At 36.8% G+C, this 22,331-nt stretch overlaps 1 protein-coding gene across 1 annotated transcript; it reads left to right on the top strand.

Moving 5' to 3' along the window:
* The first annotated feature begins 904 nt into the window (after positions 1 to 904).
* On the top strand, positions 905 to 21,463 carry stip1 (stress-induced phosphoprotein 1). Its single transcript, XM_058777147.1, has 14 exons — positions 905 to 1,058; positions 3,883 to 4,092; positions 4,613 to 4,754; positions 9,515 to 9,656; positions 13,050 to 13,215; positions 13,835 to 13,961; positions 16,053 to 16,155; positions 16,250 to 16,370; positions 16,690 to 16,786; positions 16,897 to 17,021; positions 18,884 to 18,920; positions 19,028 to 19,131; positions 19,236 to 19,408; positions 20,657 to 21,463. Exons 1-14 carry the CDS (start codon positions 1,050 to 1,052, stop codon positions 20,727 to 20,729), a joined length of 1,629 nt encoding a protein of 542 aa, XP_058633130.1. The 5' UTR covers positions 905 to 1,049; the 3' UTR covers positions 20,730 to 21,463.
* Positions 21,464 to 22,331: the final 868 nt, after the last annotated feature.

Here is a 22,331-nt window from a genome sequence, read left to right as displayed (position 1 = left end):
TATTAAACCACTTTGAAATTCATCCATAAAGCCAACAAGTGATAAATTGGAAATTATCTATAATGGCAACTGCCAAATAACACATACCTTGACAATATTAAAATGAGTTTCTCAAAAAATAATTTAGTCTTCCATAAAAACGGTCCACAAAATGGAATCTTACTCTATAAGAAAACAAATTAATGTAATGACGGCGAGAAAACAACTATTCCCAGCGCATTACTGTCGGTCGCCATATTGTGAAGTAGGCCTATTGCATGTCTCCTTTGTCTGACATTCCCCTTTCAGGTCAACACAACAATTTATGTTGTGTCAGTGCTATAGTCAAGATTTTAAGGTATGTAAATTAGAATTATGAGCATTAAAATCCGGTTGAGAATACAATGAAAAATATTCACTAGAATAAAACATGTAACAACAAGCCCCGGTTTGATTTACAAACTTTATAAATCAAAAACTTTTTACAAACAATCAACTATTAGAAAAATATGACGTTATATTATACTGAAAAATATGTTCCATATGGACATGGCATGCTGCACCTCACAGAATTCCAGAACAATTCTGGAACATTCAGCATTACTTTTCTCATCAACAGTAGCGCTCGTTTATTTACTAGTCAACCATTCATCCAATCAGAGACCGCAGCGCTGTTAATACAGTGGGAAAAGTAACAAGTTTAAGTTCTTCTTCTCACATGTCTTTTTCATTCGGGTTGCCATGTATTAAGCATCGATTCGTAAATCTGTGCCAGAATTTTCTAGAGACCGATTTTGCTTAATGATTACATATTACAACTTTTATGAGCTGTTAATATGAATAAATGCATAATAACTTTAAATAACTAGATGTGCGGCTACGAATAGTTTTTAGATTGTTATTCATTTCAGTTATGCATCTTGACATAGCACGATTACGCTTATACAACTTTATTTTTATGGGGTTAAACTACAATACTTGGCAACCCTTCTCTAGGCTACATTGATAATAGGCAGAGAGGCGGAGCGACGCTAGTGTCTTGGTAGATTCTGGAACCTCATGCCCACGCTATGGAGAAAGTAAGTAACTCTTACATAGGATATTTTTCGTTTCATATTATGAAGAAGACGTGGCTTTTTCAAATTATTGTGGAAATAAACCGTGTTAAAAGTGTTCTATGTTTGCACGTTTTAAAGACGTACTCCGTGTAGTTCATTATAAACCGCATCAATGATAGTAAGGGCTAGTAAGCTAACAACGCGTTAGCAGCTCAATTTGACACGCTGTGCTGTAACCTGCGATCTGTGCAAACAGTCGTACTATAAGGGTTATCTTAAAGAGGGTGATCATGTTTTAGTACAGATTTTGATCCTTGTGAATAATGCTTGTTTATTCATCCGGTCGATCTCCTCCAGCAGTTAGCAAGTTAGCATAAGCTCACGTCAGATCTAGAGACTTCTAGTGTGTGTGAAGGGCGCAACGTCATTTCATTCAGTTACTTTTGAGATTCAACTGATGGGGTTTCCCATCTTTTATTATATTATTATATGTCACGCCAATTAGAAAGTCCCGAAGGAATATGTATAGGATGGTTAATTCTTTACAATCCGGATCGTAATGGGTAACTTTTAATAGAATTCTATCGTAACACTAATTACAGTAAAACGGAGTTTTTTTTTTTAAATTGCACTTAAGGATAGTACAAAACATCCTGTTTATCCTGTCTTTTTTATTCCATTGAGGTTATGCAATTCGTATGGGCGGCTATAGTTTAATTACTTAATAATTTTGATTGTTTGAGCTTTGAATTGGCAGGGAGAAGCGTTGCAAACTGTGAGAAGTGGCTGAATGTAAGTTGTGTCAGTGGGGCTTCAGCTGTCTGTGACGTTCATTTCTAGTCTCGACGGCTACAGATGCTGCGCTGCTGCTGAACACACCGAATGTGTCCGTCTTCCACAATTCACTGTTTCAAGGAACGGTTTTTAACCGTTTAACACCACGCCATGCCAACATCAATGCGTGTGGGTCAAAGACAAAAAAGGTGTTTTCAAGCGTTAAACAAACAAATACGTCTGTAATAGCCTACAGCTTTAAATTGAGCTTAATTAGATTACAATGTGTATTGTTTATTTTTTTCTGAGCAAAAAATGAAGACTGAATTATGAAAAGTCTCTATGTATAGCCTAGATCACAATGCAGCCTCAAAATACTATTTTTTTGTTTGTTTGTTTGTTTTCAATATTTATACTTTTCCACTATGTTTTAAACCACTAGGATGTATCAATCTGTCAGCAAGAACTTTTAAGGAAGTGAGAATCATTATTTTGAGTATAGGTCCGAGAATGAGTATGTTTGAGTCTCCTATGCTGAATGGCAATCCTTCAATAACACACACACACACACACACACAAATAATAATAATAATTAAAACATGCTGTAAGTGTAACATTTGTCAGTGCTAAACATCCCTCATTCATCCGAAATAAAATGGTAAAATTATCTATGCAGTGATACTGTAGTTCAGTGCAATGCTTAACATTGTGGAATATTAATTATAAACAATATATACTTATTTTTCTCCTGTCATTACTAGCTAGTTTTTTAACTCTGTGCTTTGGTTGGTTGCAGCATTTGTTCATTAGGCAGAATGTAGCTGATGGTCATTGCTTATTGAAACAAAAATAGTTTACTCTCAGTATTTATAGTGCCACAGTCAGCTTCTGGGAGTACGAATTCCATTCATTTTCTCCAAAGTGAAAATTATTTTTAACGTTAGCTTACAAACTTTTAAAGGTAGGCCAAGATTGTAAATCATTGTGTGTGTTATTGTTTCAAGCCGTCCATTAGCTTTATTTCAACTTATTTTTAAAATAAGTGTCATTTTTTTTTTTCATGGTGAAAAACTCTGTCAGGTATGAAGTCTGTAAGGTAAAATGAAAATTCAGTAGGATGAAATTCAGTCAGTCTGTTATTTACTGTGGCTCCTGCAAGTTTTTATCTAGAGTTCCATTTCAGCTTAAAGTTTAAAAAGTGTTTAGTAGTGGATGATTTGTAACCTAGGGCCTATTTACACCATGGATGATGATTATAATAATACGAGTTATTACCATCTGGTCGAAGGTGCAGGGTACCATTAATACAGACTGCCCAGGCGCAAAGATTTTTTTATATTTTCCAGTATAGCTGTGTTAATGTTAATTAATTTTTTTTTTTTTTTTGTGATATCACAGTTGTCATTTTACATCTATGGCAGTGATTCTGTTGTTGTGAAAGCGATGTTGTTTGAAGCTGGTTGTATTTATTTGTAATGTGTTGTAACCTGTTGATGTTTGTTTGTATTTATTAATTATTGTTATTGATCACTGAAGAGTTGTCACAGATACAAAAATAATTTTCGAAAGGACAATAAACTAACTATAATAACAATAGAGTTTTAAAAATTATTCTAAATTTGAAAGAATTGCAGACTGTAGAGTCCACACTATGATGATAACATCACTGATGAATGATTTAGTTGGAATCAAATTCCGAACAATTTGATGAATAGGCTATTAAAAACATAAACAGCCAATCAAAATCAATCCTTCTTTAAAGAGCTAGAGGTCTTAAAGCCACAGATGACAAAACAGCAGTGTGCTTATAATAAACAGAAAATTATCATGCGTTGGTGTGGACACTAATGTGATTTATCATTAGAGTTATCTTTATATTAATCATTCTTGGTGTCAACAGGCATTTAGTGAACCTTATGTCAAAAGTTGTAACTTACACCCAGCTGGTACAACCGGCTGTGGCCGCCTCCAAATGCTATTTTCATTGACCTTGTTCTCTTCCTGACATGTAGTAAAATGGGAAAATTTGTTAAATGTAATGTTTGCTTTTTTAATCCATCTTTCTCCTTAGGCATCGCAACTGAAAGATCAAGGTAACAAGGCGCTGAGCGCAGGAAATGTTGATGAGGCGGTTAGGTGCTACACTGAGGCCCTGACATTAGACCCTTCCAATCACGTCCTCTTCAGCAACCGATCTGCCGCCTATGCCAAGAAGGGCGATTATGACAATGCCCTCAAAGATGCCTGCCAAACCATAAAGATTAAGCCAGACTGGGGCAAGGTGAGTTATTGCTGTTAGTGTCACTTAGGGGTGGGAGATCCTCTCAAAATATCATGTCATGATCTTATCTCACAATTACGATTCTCAATCTGAATTGCGATCTTCCCAATTTTGAGATGTACTATTGAGAATATCCAGACTGGAACAAGCCTATGCCTTATCTATTTGAACAGTTTAAATAGAATGGCATGTGAAACAAACTAAAATTTGATTCATCGCACTGCTACTGCTAGCTCACGTTGAGTTGTTTTTTTAAAATACATCACCATGCATGAAAGACACACAATAGAGACTTAATTTAATTTGACCAGCCACAGTCATCTAATAGGTAGTCATTGCTGTAGTTATTATGAGGACACAAAAGATTGATCGTAGACGTCTTCAAGATCGATGACAATATAAAATTGTCAGATCACCCAGCCCTAGTGTCACTCTTTTCATGATCTCCTTTTGTTGCCATTTATGCTTTAGTTCTCGTTTTCTTCTAGAGTTGTAATCTTCAATTTTCATCTTTTTTAAGGGCTACTCAAGAAAAGCAGCTGCTTTGGAGTTTCTTGGGCGACTAGAGGATGCCAAAGCGACCTATCAGGAGGGGATACGCCAAGAGCCGTCCAATCAGCAACTCAAGGAGGGACTTCAGAACATTGAAGCACGCTTAGCAGGTAAGGAATGTCTCCCCCTTTTTAGCCATGATTTTGGAAGAATTTCCACAATGCAAAACATTTGATAAGAAACCAACGTATCTGTTCACCTCGAGTAGAGTGTAATGTTGAATCTTATAAAATGGATTTTGGATTTTTGTCTTGTTCAAGGCCGAAGCCTTAGAGCACATCAGTTTGAAATTAATGTACTTTAAGCCTCTTTGGGTGAAAAATACCTGGTAGGTTTCCTTGGTTGCTTGTACCTAGTGCTGGGTGGTATACCGGTTCATACCGAATACCGGTGTTTATTTTTGTTATGATATGGATTTTTAATATATTGAAATACTGGTGTATAAACAACGTTTGGAACGTGGCGCGACAGGGTCCCTTTTCACTGTGCTGAGGTCACAGCTGTATTACGAAGCGGGATGGTGAAGATGGACAACCCCCTACAGTGTGAGTAAATCACTCGCATATGCGACTAAATCTTCACTTTGGGTGAATAAATGAGGTCTAATATTAGCCAATGGCTAATAAATTCTAAGATTCTACTCGCCAGTTTATGAGTTGGTGGCTGAGTATAAGATTATCACAGATATATTTTCACTAGCCGAACACACTGACAGAGCGCGTCAGAGTCTCACTCTCTGTCAAGCGATCTGTGCTATTTTTCAGTTCATCTCAATGGCTGCGCAGCGCTCCTGTATTTGATGTACTGTAAAATCTAGTGTAACGGCGCACACCTCACCATCACTTTCTCACACACACGCAAAGAAAGAGACCGCAAGAGAGTCTTGCATAACATGCAGAATTGACGTGCTACATGTAAACGATATTCTTTGTTGTATTTTCCTGTCAAAATAACGGAGATCCTTTGGAAATCTTCAGCTTTTAAGAACTGCCGAGTAGTGGGCGGAACTAATGCGCAATCAGCAATCTCATTGGCTGGTGCTGACCTATTATTGTCCCTGCTTTGATTTCAGCAAATAAATTAGAGTGATCGATCTTCGTTTAAATTGATCAATTAATCGATTAATCGTTAACCTTAATAATGCAAAATGCATCTATTGCAGTGGCATATATTCACCGGCATGACGGGATGTGCAAATGCCACTCAAAATGCAGGCTTTCTCACCCAAATTTAAGGGGTTTTGGTCAAAATGAAAGGCTAGCAGCAGGACTGTGAAATGAATAGATGTGATTATGATCATTTGATAAAATGAAGAGTGCGCTGACGGATCATTTCAGATCCTGTCACGGAGACCACTGAAATGGTTTCATTGTTCTCGTTGCTGTATTTTAAAACACAATCGCAATGTTTGCAATTGACATTATTGGCATTTAAAATAAAATGATCCCAAACGTAACTGCGGCTCGTGGGGCTGCACCGCGCAGTCAGAGAACCGCTTCTATCGCCGGTGCTACGGAAAGCACTGCTGCTCACATGAAACATTTTAATGCAAGTATGACACTTTGTTTATAAAAGAAATAATGGGTTAGCAGGCAAATGTTACATCATGACTGCATTTGCATTCATGCTGTTCGATACCTGTACATTTGAAGCCATTCACGGCTTTATGTTCTGTTCTGCCAGTTGGTCATGAGTTCCAGGAATTTAATAATATTTGTTTCTTTTCCCAAATCCTCACCGTCTCACCCTCTAATTTCGCAGGTTTATTTTGTCGTTCACTTTTAATCACTGTTTTCGCATCTCTTACTGTGGTAAACATGCGGGGGGGAATGAAAGATTTTGTGGCCATGAATTAAGAATTCGTTCCTATGACTTAATTTGTTCCCTTATTTTAGTTAAATCATGGGTTTTCTAGTGAACAAATTAATGAAACAGACAGTGCCCATAAATTAAGTCAAATGTAGTAAAGAATTAAATTACAAATTATAGCCTAAGCCTATATAGCCTGTATATAGACATGTCCTGCTCGTGTCTCGCTACCTGTCGAAGCGCAGAGATAAAACAATTATATCTGGGGAAATTATAATTAAACATGACTTAGTTACTACATTTCAATACAAAATAAATGTATATTGTTTCTTTTTTAAATGTACTTTTAAAGTTTGGATCACATTAAAAGCGTAATTTGTACGTTAGTATTATTTTCGCCAAAGATCCAGCTCCGACACGTCACTCACAGCCGCTTGCACGTGTTTTGCGCATGAGCCGCACGCACCCCAAAATTAAACTGCTTAATCGACCATAATCGATCGCATCTCTTACTGACAATTAATCGATCGTCAATTAATCGTTGACATCTCTGATAAATATTCATGAACCCAGCAGGTGTTAATTCATGTGCATCCATGTTGTCGTTTTAGAATAGTAAGATGGCAGTGATGCACAAAGGAAAGGGGTTATATAAAACTAGAAATTGTAATGCGTAAGCATGCAAAACATTCCCATGCACATGTGAATAGTTTCTAGATGGCACAAAAAAAGTTTCTTGTGTACATGTAAAAGTCTGTTTTTTTTTTTTTTTTTTTTCATTTTAGGGATTCTGTATTAGAGAAAAAAACTGAGAAAATAAAAATATTTACAGATGACTGTACTATATACCAAATATAAAGCTGAAAATAATGCTCTATGAACCATTTGTTAAATATGGTAGGGCTGTGCAATTAATCGAAATTCAGTTTCGATTTCGGCCTCCAATGATTATGAAATTACAGTAATCGATATAAAACGATTATTGCGCCCTGTTCCGCCCCCTTTCCAGCGGTGCGCTTTCACTCCTCCATGTAAGCCCGATTTCTCTTGCAAATCAGTAAAATCATGTAATGAAACACTTGCAAAATCGGACGTGCTTGATTTATTTTAGTTGATTAGATATATTCATTAAAAGCGTGAAAGAGAACTTGCGCAGTTCCTCGGGAGGATATCGGTGAATGCGCTCAGACGGAACAGAACACGAACATGTACAGTCATCATTTAGCGCCTAAATGGTCAAATACACGCAAAAATGTGTCAAAATGCAGCGCTTGGTGATTATTCATGTAAACCCTTGTTGGTTATGTAATAAATGAACGTAAAGAGTTGAGAATGAAAATACATGTGTAAATTGGATCCGTGCGGCTCTTTAAGTGACAGCGGGCTGTATTCCTGCTGCGACTGTGTGCTTTATATTAATTAAAGGGGTCATATACTGTAATGCTACATGTACTTTTACAAGTTGTTTGAACTGAAATGTGTGTTGGCAGTGTGTATACAACCACCCTATAATGATAAAAATCCACCCAGTGTTTTTTATTTATTTATTTATTTATTTTTATCTACTAAAATCTTTACCGCCGATCTCAGATGCCTGTCTGTGTGACGTCACACCTGCGTGTACCTGCCTGCATGCAGGACTCTGGCTCCCCCGTGTGGACAACTCTAGCCCCAGAGAGTGATTGTAAATTAAGTTTACATGAAATATTTGAAATTTCATTCTGCATCATCTGAGATTTCATTTTAATCCTTCTCATAAAGTCACTGAATTCACAATTAACTGTTCACCTGATAGCATTGCCGTCACACTACCGCCTACCTGCCTCTGCCTGAGAAGTAAGGAAAAATACACTTACCTGAGATGATTTTCCCTGAAATACATGATGGTATTCTTGAAGAAAAAAATCTTTTAATGTGGTATTGAATAAAATATTAGTTAATTATTCAATTCAAGTTTATTTGTATAGCACTTTTTACGATACAATCGTTGCAAAGCAGCTTTACAGGAAATTAAGTTTCTACTATATATATGCGCATACACATACGCACACATGCGCATATATATATATATACACAAATACATGCAGAAGAAACCCAATATATTTAAGTTATGACAGACTTAACTTGGTAATTCTGTATGTTGTCTGAGGGTTGGCATCCTCCGTGGTCCTCTGAGGTGTTGCCATCATCTCTTCTCAGGTGTTTGTTTGGTCATCTCGTATCTTTTTAAGGGTTGGATCCAGACTGACGCTTCAGTAATTCCTAGTTACAGAATCGGAGAAACGGATAGAGACATAATTAGCGTAGCTGCTGTTCTATTCAAGCAAAAATGATTTGTTCAACCCAATCTAAAGAATTATAATGTGCATTTATTATCAAAGAAAGAAGTAATAGCCATAATATGGACTTTGTAAATGCTGTGATTGCCAGTGCAGAGAGATAAAGAGAGGTGTGAAGTGGGCCCTTCTGGCCTCATGGAAGACCAGTCGTGCCGCTGCATGCTTTAATGTACAGATACTGTCATTTCCTTCTCACATTGCTGATTTCACCATTAACTCTTCACCTGAACAGTTTATGTATATAGTTTTTGTATATTTTTTTTGTATATACCTTTTCTGTGTTATCATGTTTGGTTCAGGAGATATGACACAAAATACATAATTTGGTTATGGCAGAAAGTAAAAATGGTCGCCATGGCAACCATGAGGCGTTTTTGCCATGGCTCCATTTCTGAAAATTTTTAGGGCAGCAAACTTTACAAGTGTACAAAGTTTCATGCTTTTATGAAAAAGTGAGCATTATTTTCACATCACCTGGACTAAAATGGAAAATGCGTAGAAGAGACACGTACATGGAGAAAAAAACAAAAAACAAAACGCCGCTATATACCATGAAACTGGCATAATTTTGAACAATACCGTAATATGAATTTTTGTTCATACCGCCCAGCACTACTTGTACTTTTTTTTCTTAATGTAAAAGATTCTTTGTAGTGTCAGTGGAGGAACATGGTGAGAAACTGAAAAATTTAGTGTAACTGATGATTTCATGTTCTTTTCAGAGCGAAAGATGATGAACCCATTTTCCATTCCCAACTTGTATGAAAAGCTGGAGGGTGACCCTCGAACCAGAGCGCTCCTGTCTGACCCCAGCTACAGGGAGCTGCTTGAGCAGCTCAGGAACAAGCCCTCAGAGCTTGGCACGTAAGTGTTCTGTATGCCTTCTGCCTTTCGGATTCTAATTGTGTCTTTCTTTGCATAATGTTCAGTCGGCTAGTCATTATCACATAATAATCCGCGACACTACCCAAAGGTCTCTTGTATAGTGGTTTGCTGATATTTGGCATTGCTTAGTGGTATCAGCCTATAACTTACTTTTTTTGACAGCGCTGAGAATGCAGTGCCCGAGCGCAGATGCACAGAAGCTTCTATTTTCTTCATAGGTTTACAGTCTTTGTTAAATCAATCTTTAAAAAAAAACTATAATATGTAGGGATGGCCCAATACAACTTTTCGATACGGAATACCAATACCTGTGTTTTCATGCCGCTTTTTCAGTTTTTAAAAATATGGGGGAGAGAAACCAAAACAATATGAATAATGTTAGTTGGCTTTGGTCATTTAGCAAATAAATATTACCATCTTATTCGTAAAACACACAAAACGACCAATAAAAAAAAGTGTTGAGCACCAAAAGCAGCCCATATTAAATCTAGAAGTTATCTTCAATTGAAAATATGCATTTTCCTATATACACACGCGATTGTCCCATAAAGCAAAGGGCTAATCATTTTATTGTATTCCTCAGACGACTAAAATGGTTCACTGCAATAAAACATGCTAACACACAACATCTGGGTTTAAACGGGTAAGATTTTATGACATTTATGGTCTATACTGTATTCACAGTGATATAGTTATGCTGGCTACCTACAAGGACAGCTAGGGTTGATTTACGTTGGCTAACAACACAGTTGACTTAACCTTCCAGTGACGACATGTCATGAAATATTCATCAAAAAATTAGATTGCGTCCATTTGTACCCCTCCAGGGACTAGTAAATGTTTACTAAATTAGATAAATGATATAAAAATATAAATTGAAGTGAAAAAAAAAAAAAATTATATAGAATTATTTTATTTTTTTCACGTCAATTTATTTTTATATCATTTATCTAATTTAGTAAATATATTCTAGTCATTTACCATCTTTAAATAGTGTCATATCATATTTATCAGTTTTATATCGGCCACCGCCATGAAAAAAATGAAATAAAATCTGCGTCTGTTAACCACTACTCTTTTCACACTAAACTTATAAGGACAGTCTGACTGTACAGGGTCCTGCTTGCACTCTGCTATATCGATTGACAATGAATTTTGTGAAATTATGTAAGGAGAGATCACTGAGTGACACAAGTCACTGCAGTTATGTAGCAGAGATGTTGCTTGGGCTGCAGTCAGTTATAGAGTTTGATATATCACAGTTTTCCCACAAATATTAAGCAGCACAACTGTTAAACACTTGATGAGATGCTCTTTCTTGAGCACCAAATAAGTATGTTGAAATTCAGTTTTGTTATCGCAGGATAAATTACATTTTAAAATGGATTCAAAATAGAAACTGTTTATTAAAGAGCAATAATATTGCACAATGCACAAATGTCTTTTGGCCTTCCAGTTAAATGAGTCGAGGGCTGCGTTTACACTTGGCATTAACATGCGACCTGTATCTGGATGTTGTCCACATACACATTGAAAAGACAAGTGTAAAGAAGCTTCTGATCAGAATGTTATCCTATCAGCGTGTCCCAGTCCAGAGATGAATGTGCATTATTAATAAGCCTGTTGTTTTAGTTCAGACGAAGTCGCTTTCAAGAAAAGTCTGTTCACTCCTTGGCCATATTTGCAACGCCTCTGGGCAGCTTATCCAAAACCAAGTCCTATCTAAATGAATTGGGGAATCCTGGAATCTCAAAAACTGCCCTATGAACTTACAAATAAATTACATATTTCAAATCAGCAACAAAATCTGAAATGAACTGTCTCATGAATGTAGTTTATAATGCTCAAATGGCGTTAAAAAAGCTTATTTTTCAGGCTAGACCAGTCAATGCGCATGTGCAGTTATTACGCAATTATGACTGTGCATGTGCATTGGCTGGTCTAGCCTCGGGTTTCTATGGGAACCGGAGCTTCTAACGGCCACTGCAGTGATACAATCACTTCATCTAGAAGCCAGGACTATTCCATGAAAATTCGACCCATGTTTTTACCCTGCAAACACGCAGAGCTGTAAATGTGAACTGGTAGATCGATAAGAAGATAATGCATTATAAAAATCTAAACCGTAAAATGTAAGGTTCTTTAATAATATAATAATTTATTGATGATCATTGTTGTGAAAATTTATATAATAATTAATACTTTTGACTCATCCGTTTTCTTAAAAATGGTTTAAAGCCTGAAATGTGAAGTGTATCATTTTTATAAAACTTTTGTTTTTGTGAAAACTTGTATCTGAACTGTAAATCATTAAACTGTAAAATGACGGTAAAAGCATATATTACTATAGACATTGCCCTACCCTGCTCATATGAAATTTGAGCTTAAAAATCCTGCAGAAACCCTGTGAAATGGAAGGTCATATAGAACACTGCAATATTAATACAATATCCCACATGGTGTCCTTGTGTACTGCACACTTTGGCAAATAAAGTAGTTTATCTGATGTTAAGAGGGTATATAGCGGGATTATATAAATTGGCATCTGTTCTCCAGTAAATGTATATAAAAAATTGTCAAATATTTTTGTATTGTAATTTCTTAGGCATGCACGATTAATCAAATGCGATTGTCATGTGCATCTTGTCAGTAAAGCCAGTTTTATGATCAAAAGTGAATATGAAATATGAAGAGTGTTTGGAGTAAAAATGTTGTTAAATTTGGTATTATTTTCATGTGCTTTCAGATGGAGCAGCATTTACTACACAGAGTGGTGTAGCTTCACTGACAAGCTACCCAAAACTGCTTTCATAATCGCAGACTGATTTAATCGTGAAGAAATCTTTCTGCGATTTATAAAAGCAGTTTGCATAGCTTGTCAGTGAACTACGGCTCTATGTAGTAAATGCTGCTCCATCTGAAAGCACATGAAAATACCACATTAAATAACATTTTTATTCCAAACTCTCTTCATAACGTCACCCGAGTGTTTCAAATAAATCTTTCTGTGAGATGATGTGGCTTCTTGCACAGAATAAGACACGTAACATATTTCATAGTATTCCAAGCAGTGACAAAGGCATGTTGATTAGGATTGCATTATTTCATACTTTTTTGAAGAACTCCGTTAACCCATATATTGTTGTAGTTGTGTGTTCATTAGTCACGTTGAATCAATGAAAGCATTTAAATCTTCTGTTTATTCAGCAACCGCTATAGGGATTTCCTGGATTTCTTCTGCGAGTCATATTTGGAGTTTCAGCACGAGAGCGCCATGTGGTGTTTGGATGAAGATTTACTACTGATCACAGAACGATTAATTGTGCAGCCCTAAGTAATGTGTGTGTTTTTTTTTTTTTTTTGGATCTGCAGAAAACTGCAGGACCCTCGTGTGATGACCACTCTCTCAGTGCTGCTGGGCCTGGATCTAGCTGGCATGGATGAAGATGAAGAACCGACTCCATCCCCACCCCCTAAACCCAAAGAGACAGCTCCACCTCCTCCCAAAGAGGAAGACCTGCCAGAGAACAAGAGAATGGTACTCTGTCAAAGCAAATTTGGTTTGGTGTAGCTCTTCTCTACATGTACCCTGTTTTCCATACAAGTCACACCTGTATGAGTCGCATTGGGTCAAAATTGCTTTGTTGCAAGAAAAAAAAAAAAGTTGTGTGACGCATGTAATTACATTCAGAAATAACGTAACATTCAGAAATAACGTAAATTATCAGTAAATAAAATAAATGTATGTGAACATTAATTATAAACAACATTTGAGTTTATAAAGGCTAAACCTATAAACAAATTTGTTTAAAATGAAACTGAAACCGGCGTTGGGCTCGCATAACTCTGCATAAATCCATATGTTTAAATATTCAAGGTGTAGCCTAACATTTGGTTGCTAAACTAGTATTTATGTAAACAAGGCTTTGAACTTCTTTCTTGTCCCAGTATCCATGCAAAACAGCATCCTTCACATGCTTGGAATAACACACTGGCGATACAGTGGCCATGCGCTCCGACACAGCCCTACATACAACAGACAATTTAAACTGAGCTGTTTGACTTTTTTTGTGTTTAGTTGACTGCAGTTGTACGTTGAATATGCTGCAATGCCATGTTAGCAATGATGTCTGTCTTAATTTTGATCGTTCTTCCAGGCCTTGAAGGAGAAGGAACTGGGAAATGCAGCATACAAGAAGAAAGATTTTGCTGCTGCACTGAAGCACTATGAAGAAGCTCTAAAGCACGATCCCACCAACATGACCTATCTGTCAAACCAAGCAGGTAAGAATTAAGCACTATTCTGAGATGGCACATTTGGGTGGGAATAAAATCACTGTTTTGCAAACACACTGAGATACCCCACCTCTCCATGTAAAACTAATCCGGTCCGAATAGGAATCTTTACATGGAGCTAGGGTTGGCCACTCCACTCACTCACTTTTCTTTTCTTTTCTTTTTTTTCCCCCTTGACAAGAACTGTGATCAGATGAGATGTTGTCAAGGTCGTATGTCAGTAAAAATAAATTTTCCTGTCCTGTCAGCCATTATAATGTGCTCGTAGCGCGTGCTCTTCAATTGGACACTCAAATACAGCGACACATGCTGTAGCCTGTATCATTTCATATTAAAGCGCGAATGAAATAAGCATGCCTGTCAGATCCGCATCACGTTCAGCAACGGCAGCTCTTAAAGTAGTAGCAGCCAAATAACCTAATAGCCCAGCTGCTGTGATGTCTGTTAATCAAAGAACAAAAGAAAAAAGAGGAAATCAATAACTTTGTAGCTTTAAGGATTCATCTATATTTAATTTAGATTAAGTTATTTTTGATAACTTCAGTTTCAATTTCTGTATATTTCCTACTTGCTGAAGGGCAGAGGTAAATGTGACATTTATTATATTGGGTTAATGTAAAGATTGTTTTTTTTTTTTGTTGTTGTTATAGTCAACATTACATATAGCCAGTGGATAAATATTAGGAAAAAAAAGAACAATTTCCTAGAGACATCAGTAGTATTGGTATCAGTGGCTATGTTTACATGCACAACTTTTGGTTCAGTTGGATTGAATTCATTCCGATTGATAAATCAGAATGTAGTGTTTACATGAACGCTAAATAAAGTGATTGGGTTGCTTTGCGTGTTTGTCAAAAGCTTCAAATCAGAATAGATTTCTTTGGCGTGTGTGCACTGCACGCATATATAGAGTTTCCTGCTGTTTGCGCATAATAACCATTCTCCTACACTGTTTCTTTTATTTGTTTTTAAACGGCAGAACATTTATCCATTTCTGGCCATGACTTGGTAAAAATGAGTATATAAACCGCTGTGTCGTGCTGCTTAAATTTATTACGCAGTAAAAATGCCCCTCCCCACATCCAAAACCAGTCGTCTGTGGATGAGAATCCGAAACAAGGATCTGATCAAGCGTTTACATGCGCTCTCAATCGTATTAGAAAAGGAATAAACCACCCCTTTCAATCCGGTCGAAATTTCTTTCTGATCGATTAAGGTGTTTACATGAAGGCTTTTCAGTCCGATTAAGCTGTCAATCCGATTGCAAGCTGATTATTTGGTTGCATGTAAACGTGGCCAGTGATTACTTGCCTTCAGTCATTAAAAAGATGCCATTAAACAGATGTTAAAAATATACATGTCTTTGTTTCTACATTAATTTAAAGATGAATGTGAAATTATTGCAATATAAATTTATATTTAAAATTTTTTATGTTAGGTGGGATTAATTATGATTAAATCAATTTTTAATCGATTGACGGCACTTGTTTGGATGATTCACAGAATGCTATAATAATGTTGCTGTCATATCCTAGGCTTACTGTGGTGTGATCAGTCGCTTATGAGAAAACATTGGTATAACTATTTTAATGTGTATTGTACTGTTTTAGTGTTTTGCCAATGGACCTTGAGTCTGGAAATAGCTGAATAAATGAATGTTTTACTATTTAGGTTTTATTTAGCTTTAATTTCTAGTTGGTAATTTTAGTGCTTCAATTTAATTCCATTTCAGTTGCAAAGTAAACATTTTTCATTTTGTTTTTATCTAATATTTAATTTAATCCCAATTTCATTTCATGGAATGGAATGCAAATACCATATTCTGTGTGAACAACCATTTAACCACTTATTTAACAACATTGAGATGCTTAACAGCAAAATAAGACTGTATACACCCCCATATGGTGTTTGTTAGCCTTTGCCCTTCCACTTAGCTTTTGTTCAAGTATGAAGATAAAAGGTTTGGTGAGAAGTTTTAATTTAAAGTCATGTAGGATAAAACCACCTTAACTACTCTCACAAACCCACAACTTCTACAAGTTAATACTTCTAATTAAGTGTGTCCGTTTTCTCTCTCAGCTGTGCATTTTGAAAAGGGGGAGTTTGATAAGTGCAGAGAGATTTGTGAGAAAGCCATTGAGGTGGGCAGAGAGAACCGGGAGGATTACAGACAAATTGCCAAGTAAGTTTTCTGTACCAGAACAAAACTGAAAAGTGATTGTTAATGTATTCATGGGACCTCTATACTGATTTATTTTGTCTCTGTTTGGTTGCAGGGCATACGCCAGGATTGGTAACTCCTATTTTAAGCAGGAGAAGTACAAAGAGGCAGTCCAGTTTTTTAATAAGAGTCTTACAGAGCATCGCACACCTGAAGTCCTCAAGAAATGCCAGCAGGTCATTGAGATTTTTGGTGAAAGATTCACACCAATATCCCCTAGTATATCTCTCTTTTTCTGTTAGACTGTGGTGTCCTGGTCATATTTCACCTGAAAATTAAAGTGATTTTAAGAATTTTATTTTGCTTTTAAAAAATGAATGTCATGAGGATTATTTTTTTTTTTTAGAAAAATACTGTCCCATTATACAATTAAAAACCCCCCCGCTAATTTTAGCATTAAGTAGTGTGAAATGAGACTCTGTGTAATGAGACTTAAGCTCAGAAGTAAAATGTCTATACTCAAAATCTATACTTAAAACTGTTTTTTCAAAACAGGCGGAAAAGTTTTTAAAGGAACAGGAGAAGCAGGCCTACATCAATCCAGATTTGGCACTGGAAGAAAAAAACATGGGCAATGATGCCTTCCAGAAGGGTGTGTATATGAACCAAATCAACACTGCTGTAACATTCTGATTTAATAAGATTTATTTTGAAATGATTTAGACTGCCATTTCATTTGTTCTGTTGCTGTGTGACATGTAGGTGACTATCCTTTGGCCATGAAACATTACTCGGAGGCCATCAAGAGAAACCCTTATGATGCAAAACTCTTCAGCAACAGAGCTGCCTGCTACACCAAACTACTGGAATTCCAGCTGGCCCTCAAGGTACAATCATGCATACAAACACACAGAGATTGTTTGAAGCTCTTGTAGTGGGCCAGATCATGTTCATGTTGTGAGTTTTTGTCACGTTATTGAAGGCGAGTATGAGAGTATCGGATGACTCCATCCTTTTTCCTCGGGGCACCAGCAATGGAGTTTGAGGTAACACTTTACATTAGGGAACACATTCACTATTTACTAAGAGTTTTCTCTCGATAAACTCCTAATTTGCTGCTTATTGATAGTAAGTAAGGTAGTTGTTTGGAGTAGTTATGCTTAGGTATTGGGTTGGGTTAAGGGAGCTAGAAGGTCATTCAGAATAAGGCATTAATACGTGCTTTATAAGTACTAATAAACAACCAATATGCATGCTAATAAGCAGCTAGTTAATAATGAATAGTGTTCTCTAATATAAAGTGTTACCTAATTTTTCATATACTGTAAATCTTGGTGGATTGACAAATAAAAAAAATATATGCGAATTGGAGAGAGTTTGTCAGCAACTAATCTAAAGGATTTGTGACACATTGGTGACCTGTAGAGCTACTTGCTGTATTAAAGGGATAGTTCACTCAAAAATGAAAATTTGATGTTTATCTGCTTACCCCAGGGCATCCAATATGTAGGTGACTTTGTTTCTTCAGTAGAACACAAAGATTTTTGACTCAAACCTTTGCAGTCTGTCAGTCCTATAATGCCAGTCAATGGGCACAGAATCTTTGAGAGAAGAAAAAAACATGCACAGACAAATTCAAATTAAACCTTGTGGCTCGTGATGATACATTGATGTCCTAAGACACGAAACGATTGGTTTGTGCGAGAAACTGAACAGCATTTATATCATTTTTTTTACCTCCGATACAGGCAATGTCCAACTCTCCTGAGCTCATCCACAACATCCGGCGCATGACGCGTCAACGGCTCTGGAACATATAGATATAGATGTATACATAGATCATTACGTATCGCAGCCTATAGAAAGAGTCGCCAATGAGGCATCCATGTATATATTTCTATGTGCCAGAGCAGGTTGACGTGTCATGCGCCGGATGTTGTGACGGTCGGACATTGAGGTTTATCAGAGATGATAAATTATAGAAATACTGTTCAGTTTCTCGCACAAACCGATTGTTTCGTGTCTTAGGACATCAGTGTATCGTCACGAGCCACAAGGTTTAATTTGAATTTGTCTGTGCATGTTTTTTGTTTTTTTTGTCTCAAAGATTCTGTGCCCATTGACTGGCATTATAGGACTGACAGACTGCAAAGGTTTGCGTTAAAAATCTTTGTTTGTGTTCTACTGAAGAAACAAAGTCACCTACATCTTGGATGCCCTGGGGGTAAGCAGATAAACATCAAATTTTCATTTTTGGGTGAACTATCCCTTTAACACAAGAAAGACACGTGTGGTAGACAATGAAATAACTATGTAATGAATACCATGAATGGATAAATGAAGTAGATAAGACTGCCACCCCCCTTCGTGACTCCAGCCTTTGTATGATATGTCAATGTGTCTGATCTGTACTATTCTATGTTCTATTGCACAAAACTATCATTGCTTTCAGAAGAAAAAATGGACATCTTCAGATTATAATAGTCTAAACTTGAGCATGTTGAATTGGTTCCAGAGTGGTGTTATTGCTGTAGTTGTCGTGATTCAAAGGGAAGGAATTTATAGATGCAACTTCTCAGAGCGTCATCACATTAACACCTTCTGAGAAATTTAACAGCATTAACCATTAAAAGCACAATAACAGGGAAAAAACTGATTCTACATTGATGTCAATTATCGACTAGTTGGTTGACTAGTTTACCATCGTGTCCTGTTACTGTTAACCATCACCTCTTGGTCTGTTTATCAGGACTGTGAGGAGTGCATCAAACTGGACCCAAACTTCAGTAAGTGCTATACATTTTGTTTTCTCCGCTTCCATGTGAGCGCAGTTTACATGCATACATATTGTTTTTGTTTTTGCAATGACCTTACGCTATCCACTCACTTTTAGTTAAGGGTTACACACGCAAGGGAGCAGCACTGGAGGCTATGAAGGAGTTCTCTAAAGCAATGGATGTGTACCAGAAAGCTCTCGAGCTTGACTCCAACTCAAAGGTATACATGACCTGCTCCATTATCTCTGAGTTTGAGGAGGATTGTGCTGGTGGTGATGGCCTGACATAGTAACATTATATTTCTCTCCTCCTCTGCCACTACAGGAGGCCACAGAGGGTCTGCAACGCTGTATGGTGAGCCAAGCAATGCGTAACGACAGCCCAGAGGACGTGAAACGGAGGGCCATGGCCGACCCAGAGGTGCAGCAGATCATGAGTGATCCTGCCATGCGCATGATCTTAGAGCAGATGCAGAAAGACCCACAGGCCCTCAGCGAGTAAGAAACCATTCGAGTATTATTTTCAGTATTTTGCAGTGGTTCACAATCTGGCTTCCTCAGTGTGCTGGGTGTTTCCATTTATCTAGCACTCTTGATTCAACTAATATGGTATCTGCATGAACTGAGATGGGGGTGTAGATTAGTGAGATACAAAGCTACCATCACGGTAGACTTTAAGCACTGCAACTGTGATATGGCCTCACACTCTGAAGTGTCTTTAAGAAACATTAAACTTTTTTTTTTTTTTTAAACCCAAAAATGTTAAACATATAATTTAACCTGTAATACACCCAAAAAGTAAAAACATGCATTCTTCACCTTACTGCAAATCTGCAGTCCTGAATTTGAAAAGTGTGGTGTGACCACCCTTCAAAATGTGAGGTGGGAGATTGTCAACAAATTAAGATTAAAAAAAAAAAAATCATGGAATTTAAGCAGATTTTACCACCAAATTTCTCAATATTGTAATGTGTTCTGACCTTTTACTTTTGAGGTGCTCCCCATTTATTCCTGTCCAGAGTTGCATTAATTTTTCGCCAAGATCTAGTATTGATGATGGGAGTCTGAGCAAAGTCTTCTCCAGCACATCCCAAAGATTCTCAGTGGGGTTAAGGTCTGAATCTGGACTGATGTCTCATGTCACCTTTATTTTATATAGCACTTTTAACAATACAGATTGTCTCAATGCTTCCTGAACCACTCTTTTACAATATGAGCCCAATGAATTCTGGCATTGTCATCTTGGAATGTCCGTGCGATCAGGGAAGAAAAAAAATCATTGATGGAATAACCTGGGGCCTGTTTCATAAAACAAGTTTACCAAATAATCCAGGTTTATTTCAGTTTTTATTTATTATTTTTTTGGACAGGCAGTGTTTAAAAATATTTTTTTTTTGCACACACACACACACACACACACACACACACATACACACACACACATACACACACACACACATACACACACACACACACACACATACACACACATACACACATACATACACACACACACACACACATACATACACACATACATACATACACATACACACACACACACATACATGCATGCATACATACACATATAAATAAATAAATAATAATAAACCATTTTTTTTTCTTTAAGAAACGTGTTTATAAATGTGTCTAGACATGTTCTTGAATCAGTGACATTCACATAATGTAAATATTTAGGATTTTTCAGTGATTAATTTCTTCCTTTTTTCCCCTCTGTCCACCTAGTCATCTAAAGAACCCTGTCATCGCTCAGAAAATTCAGAAACTGATAGATGTTGGGCTAATAGCAATTCGGTGATCAAAGGAACCAGAAGAAAACCCAGGACATTATTCATCTAAAGAACAGCAACAGGAAGACTACAAAGGATGGCAGCATTCCAAACAAATTATTCACCAAATTTAAGACACCTTAACCCTTCTCCTCCCACTCATCCCAATAATCTTTATTTTATTGTATTGTTGTTGTTTTTTTTTTTTTGAAGCCTTAATTGGATAAAAATGTGGCCAATTGGTATTGCCTCAGCACTACATTCGCTATTATCAGTTGTCATGGTTTTCAGACTTTTTATTGTTCATACATTAGTGTATTAAAGAATGGGGTTTGAACCTTAATATTAAAACCAAATTTTTTTTTTTTTTTTGTATTTATTTTTTTACAGCTCAGTATTTGGCAGATTAAATGCAGATTCGTTCTGGATCTATTCTCTTCTCTTACAGTTTTTGTATGTGGGGGTTTTGTTTCTTCCATGCTTTGGAGGAGAGGGGGAGGGAAGTGTTGTGACATCAGCTCGCCATCAGTGGTTAATTTTCACATAGTAGGCCTGTTAGAAATCTGTCTGTCTCTGAATGTGAATGCATCGCTATTATTGTACTATATAATGCACTTCTATTCGTGGGGGAGGGCCTCCCACCTGTTTAGCTTTGGTTCATAGTTTGCGATCGATTAACTGACTGTGATTTCAGCTTCACCACATTGAAATGCAACATCAGTTTAATAAAGTTCTGGATCCATGAAGTTGTGTGACGTGTGTAACTCAACATGCATTCATTGTTTGGAATGGTACATTACAATATCGCTTACTACTATTTAATATATTTTTGTATTATGTAAGTTTTGCTTACTATTTAAACATGATGTAGGGAATGCTAGGATGACCTATGAAACAGTACAATGTGCAGTATACAACCCCAACACAATGTTTGGAATACTGTATCCCACAATGCAATATGTTCAGCTTGACCATCAATTTTCAGTATAAATCGACTGAAGAAGCAAAATCGTGCTACGGTCTATTATTCATATATATAATATATATATATATAAAAATAGTATACACATTATGCGGTTTCAAACAGTTCTATGCTGCATGTTCATTTTGTGCATGTTTGTCAGTTGATGCACTTAATACAGTGTTTATCTGTGAGCTGCTTGTAGCCAATTTGTAGCTTAGGCTGATGATACACGGGGCAACTTTTTGGGCAATGTTGCCGTCAACGGACGACCAGGTGAAACACGGGGCCCATGTCTAATCTAAAATATCCAGATAGAAATTTGTTACCCATTCTCAATGGGAAAGTGCCCAAGCAACATTGCTCAAAAAAAGTTGCCCCGTGTATCATCAGCCTTACAGTTATTCCTGATGTAAATGCATTGAATACTGTATAGACTATAAAATGATTATATACAAAATACTATATAATACCAGAGATGGGACCAAGTCATTGTTTAGCAAGTCACAAGTAAGTCTCGAGTCTTTGCATTCAAGTCTCGAGTCAAGACAGACAAGTCCCAAGTCAAGTCCCGAGTCAAAATAGGCAAGTCCAAGTCGAGTTGCAAGTCCTCAACTTTTAGCTTCAAGTCTTAAACAAGTCATTAGTGCTCTTTGCCCAAATTAGTGTC

This window comes from Onychostoma macrolepis, chromosome 05 (assembly GCF_012432095.1).
Source record: "Onychostoma macrolepis isolate SWU-2019 chromosome 05, ASM1243209v1, whole genome shotgun sequence".
Classification (NCBI taxonomy): Eukaryota; Metazoa; Chordata; class Actinopteri; order Cypriniformes; family Cyprinidae; genus Onychostoma; species Onychostoma macrolepis.
This window is presented reverse-complemented; position numbering and strand designations above follow the sequence as displayed.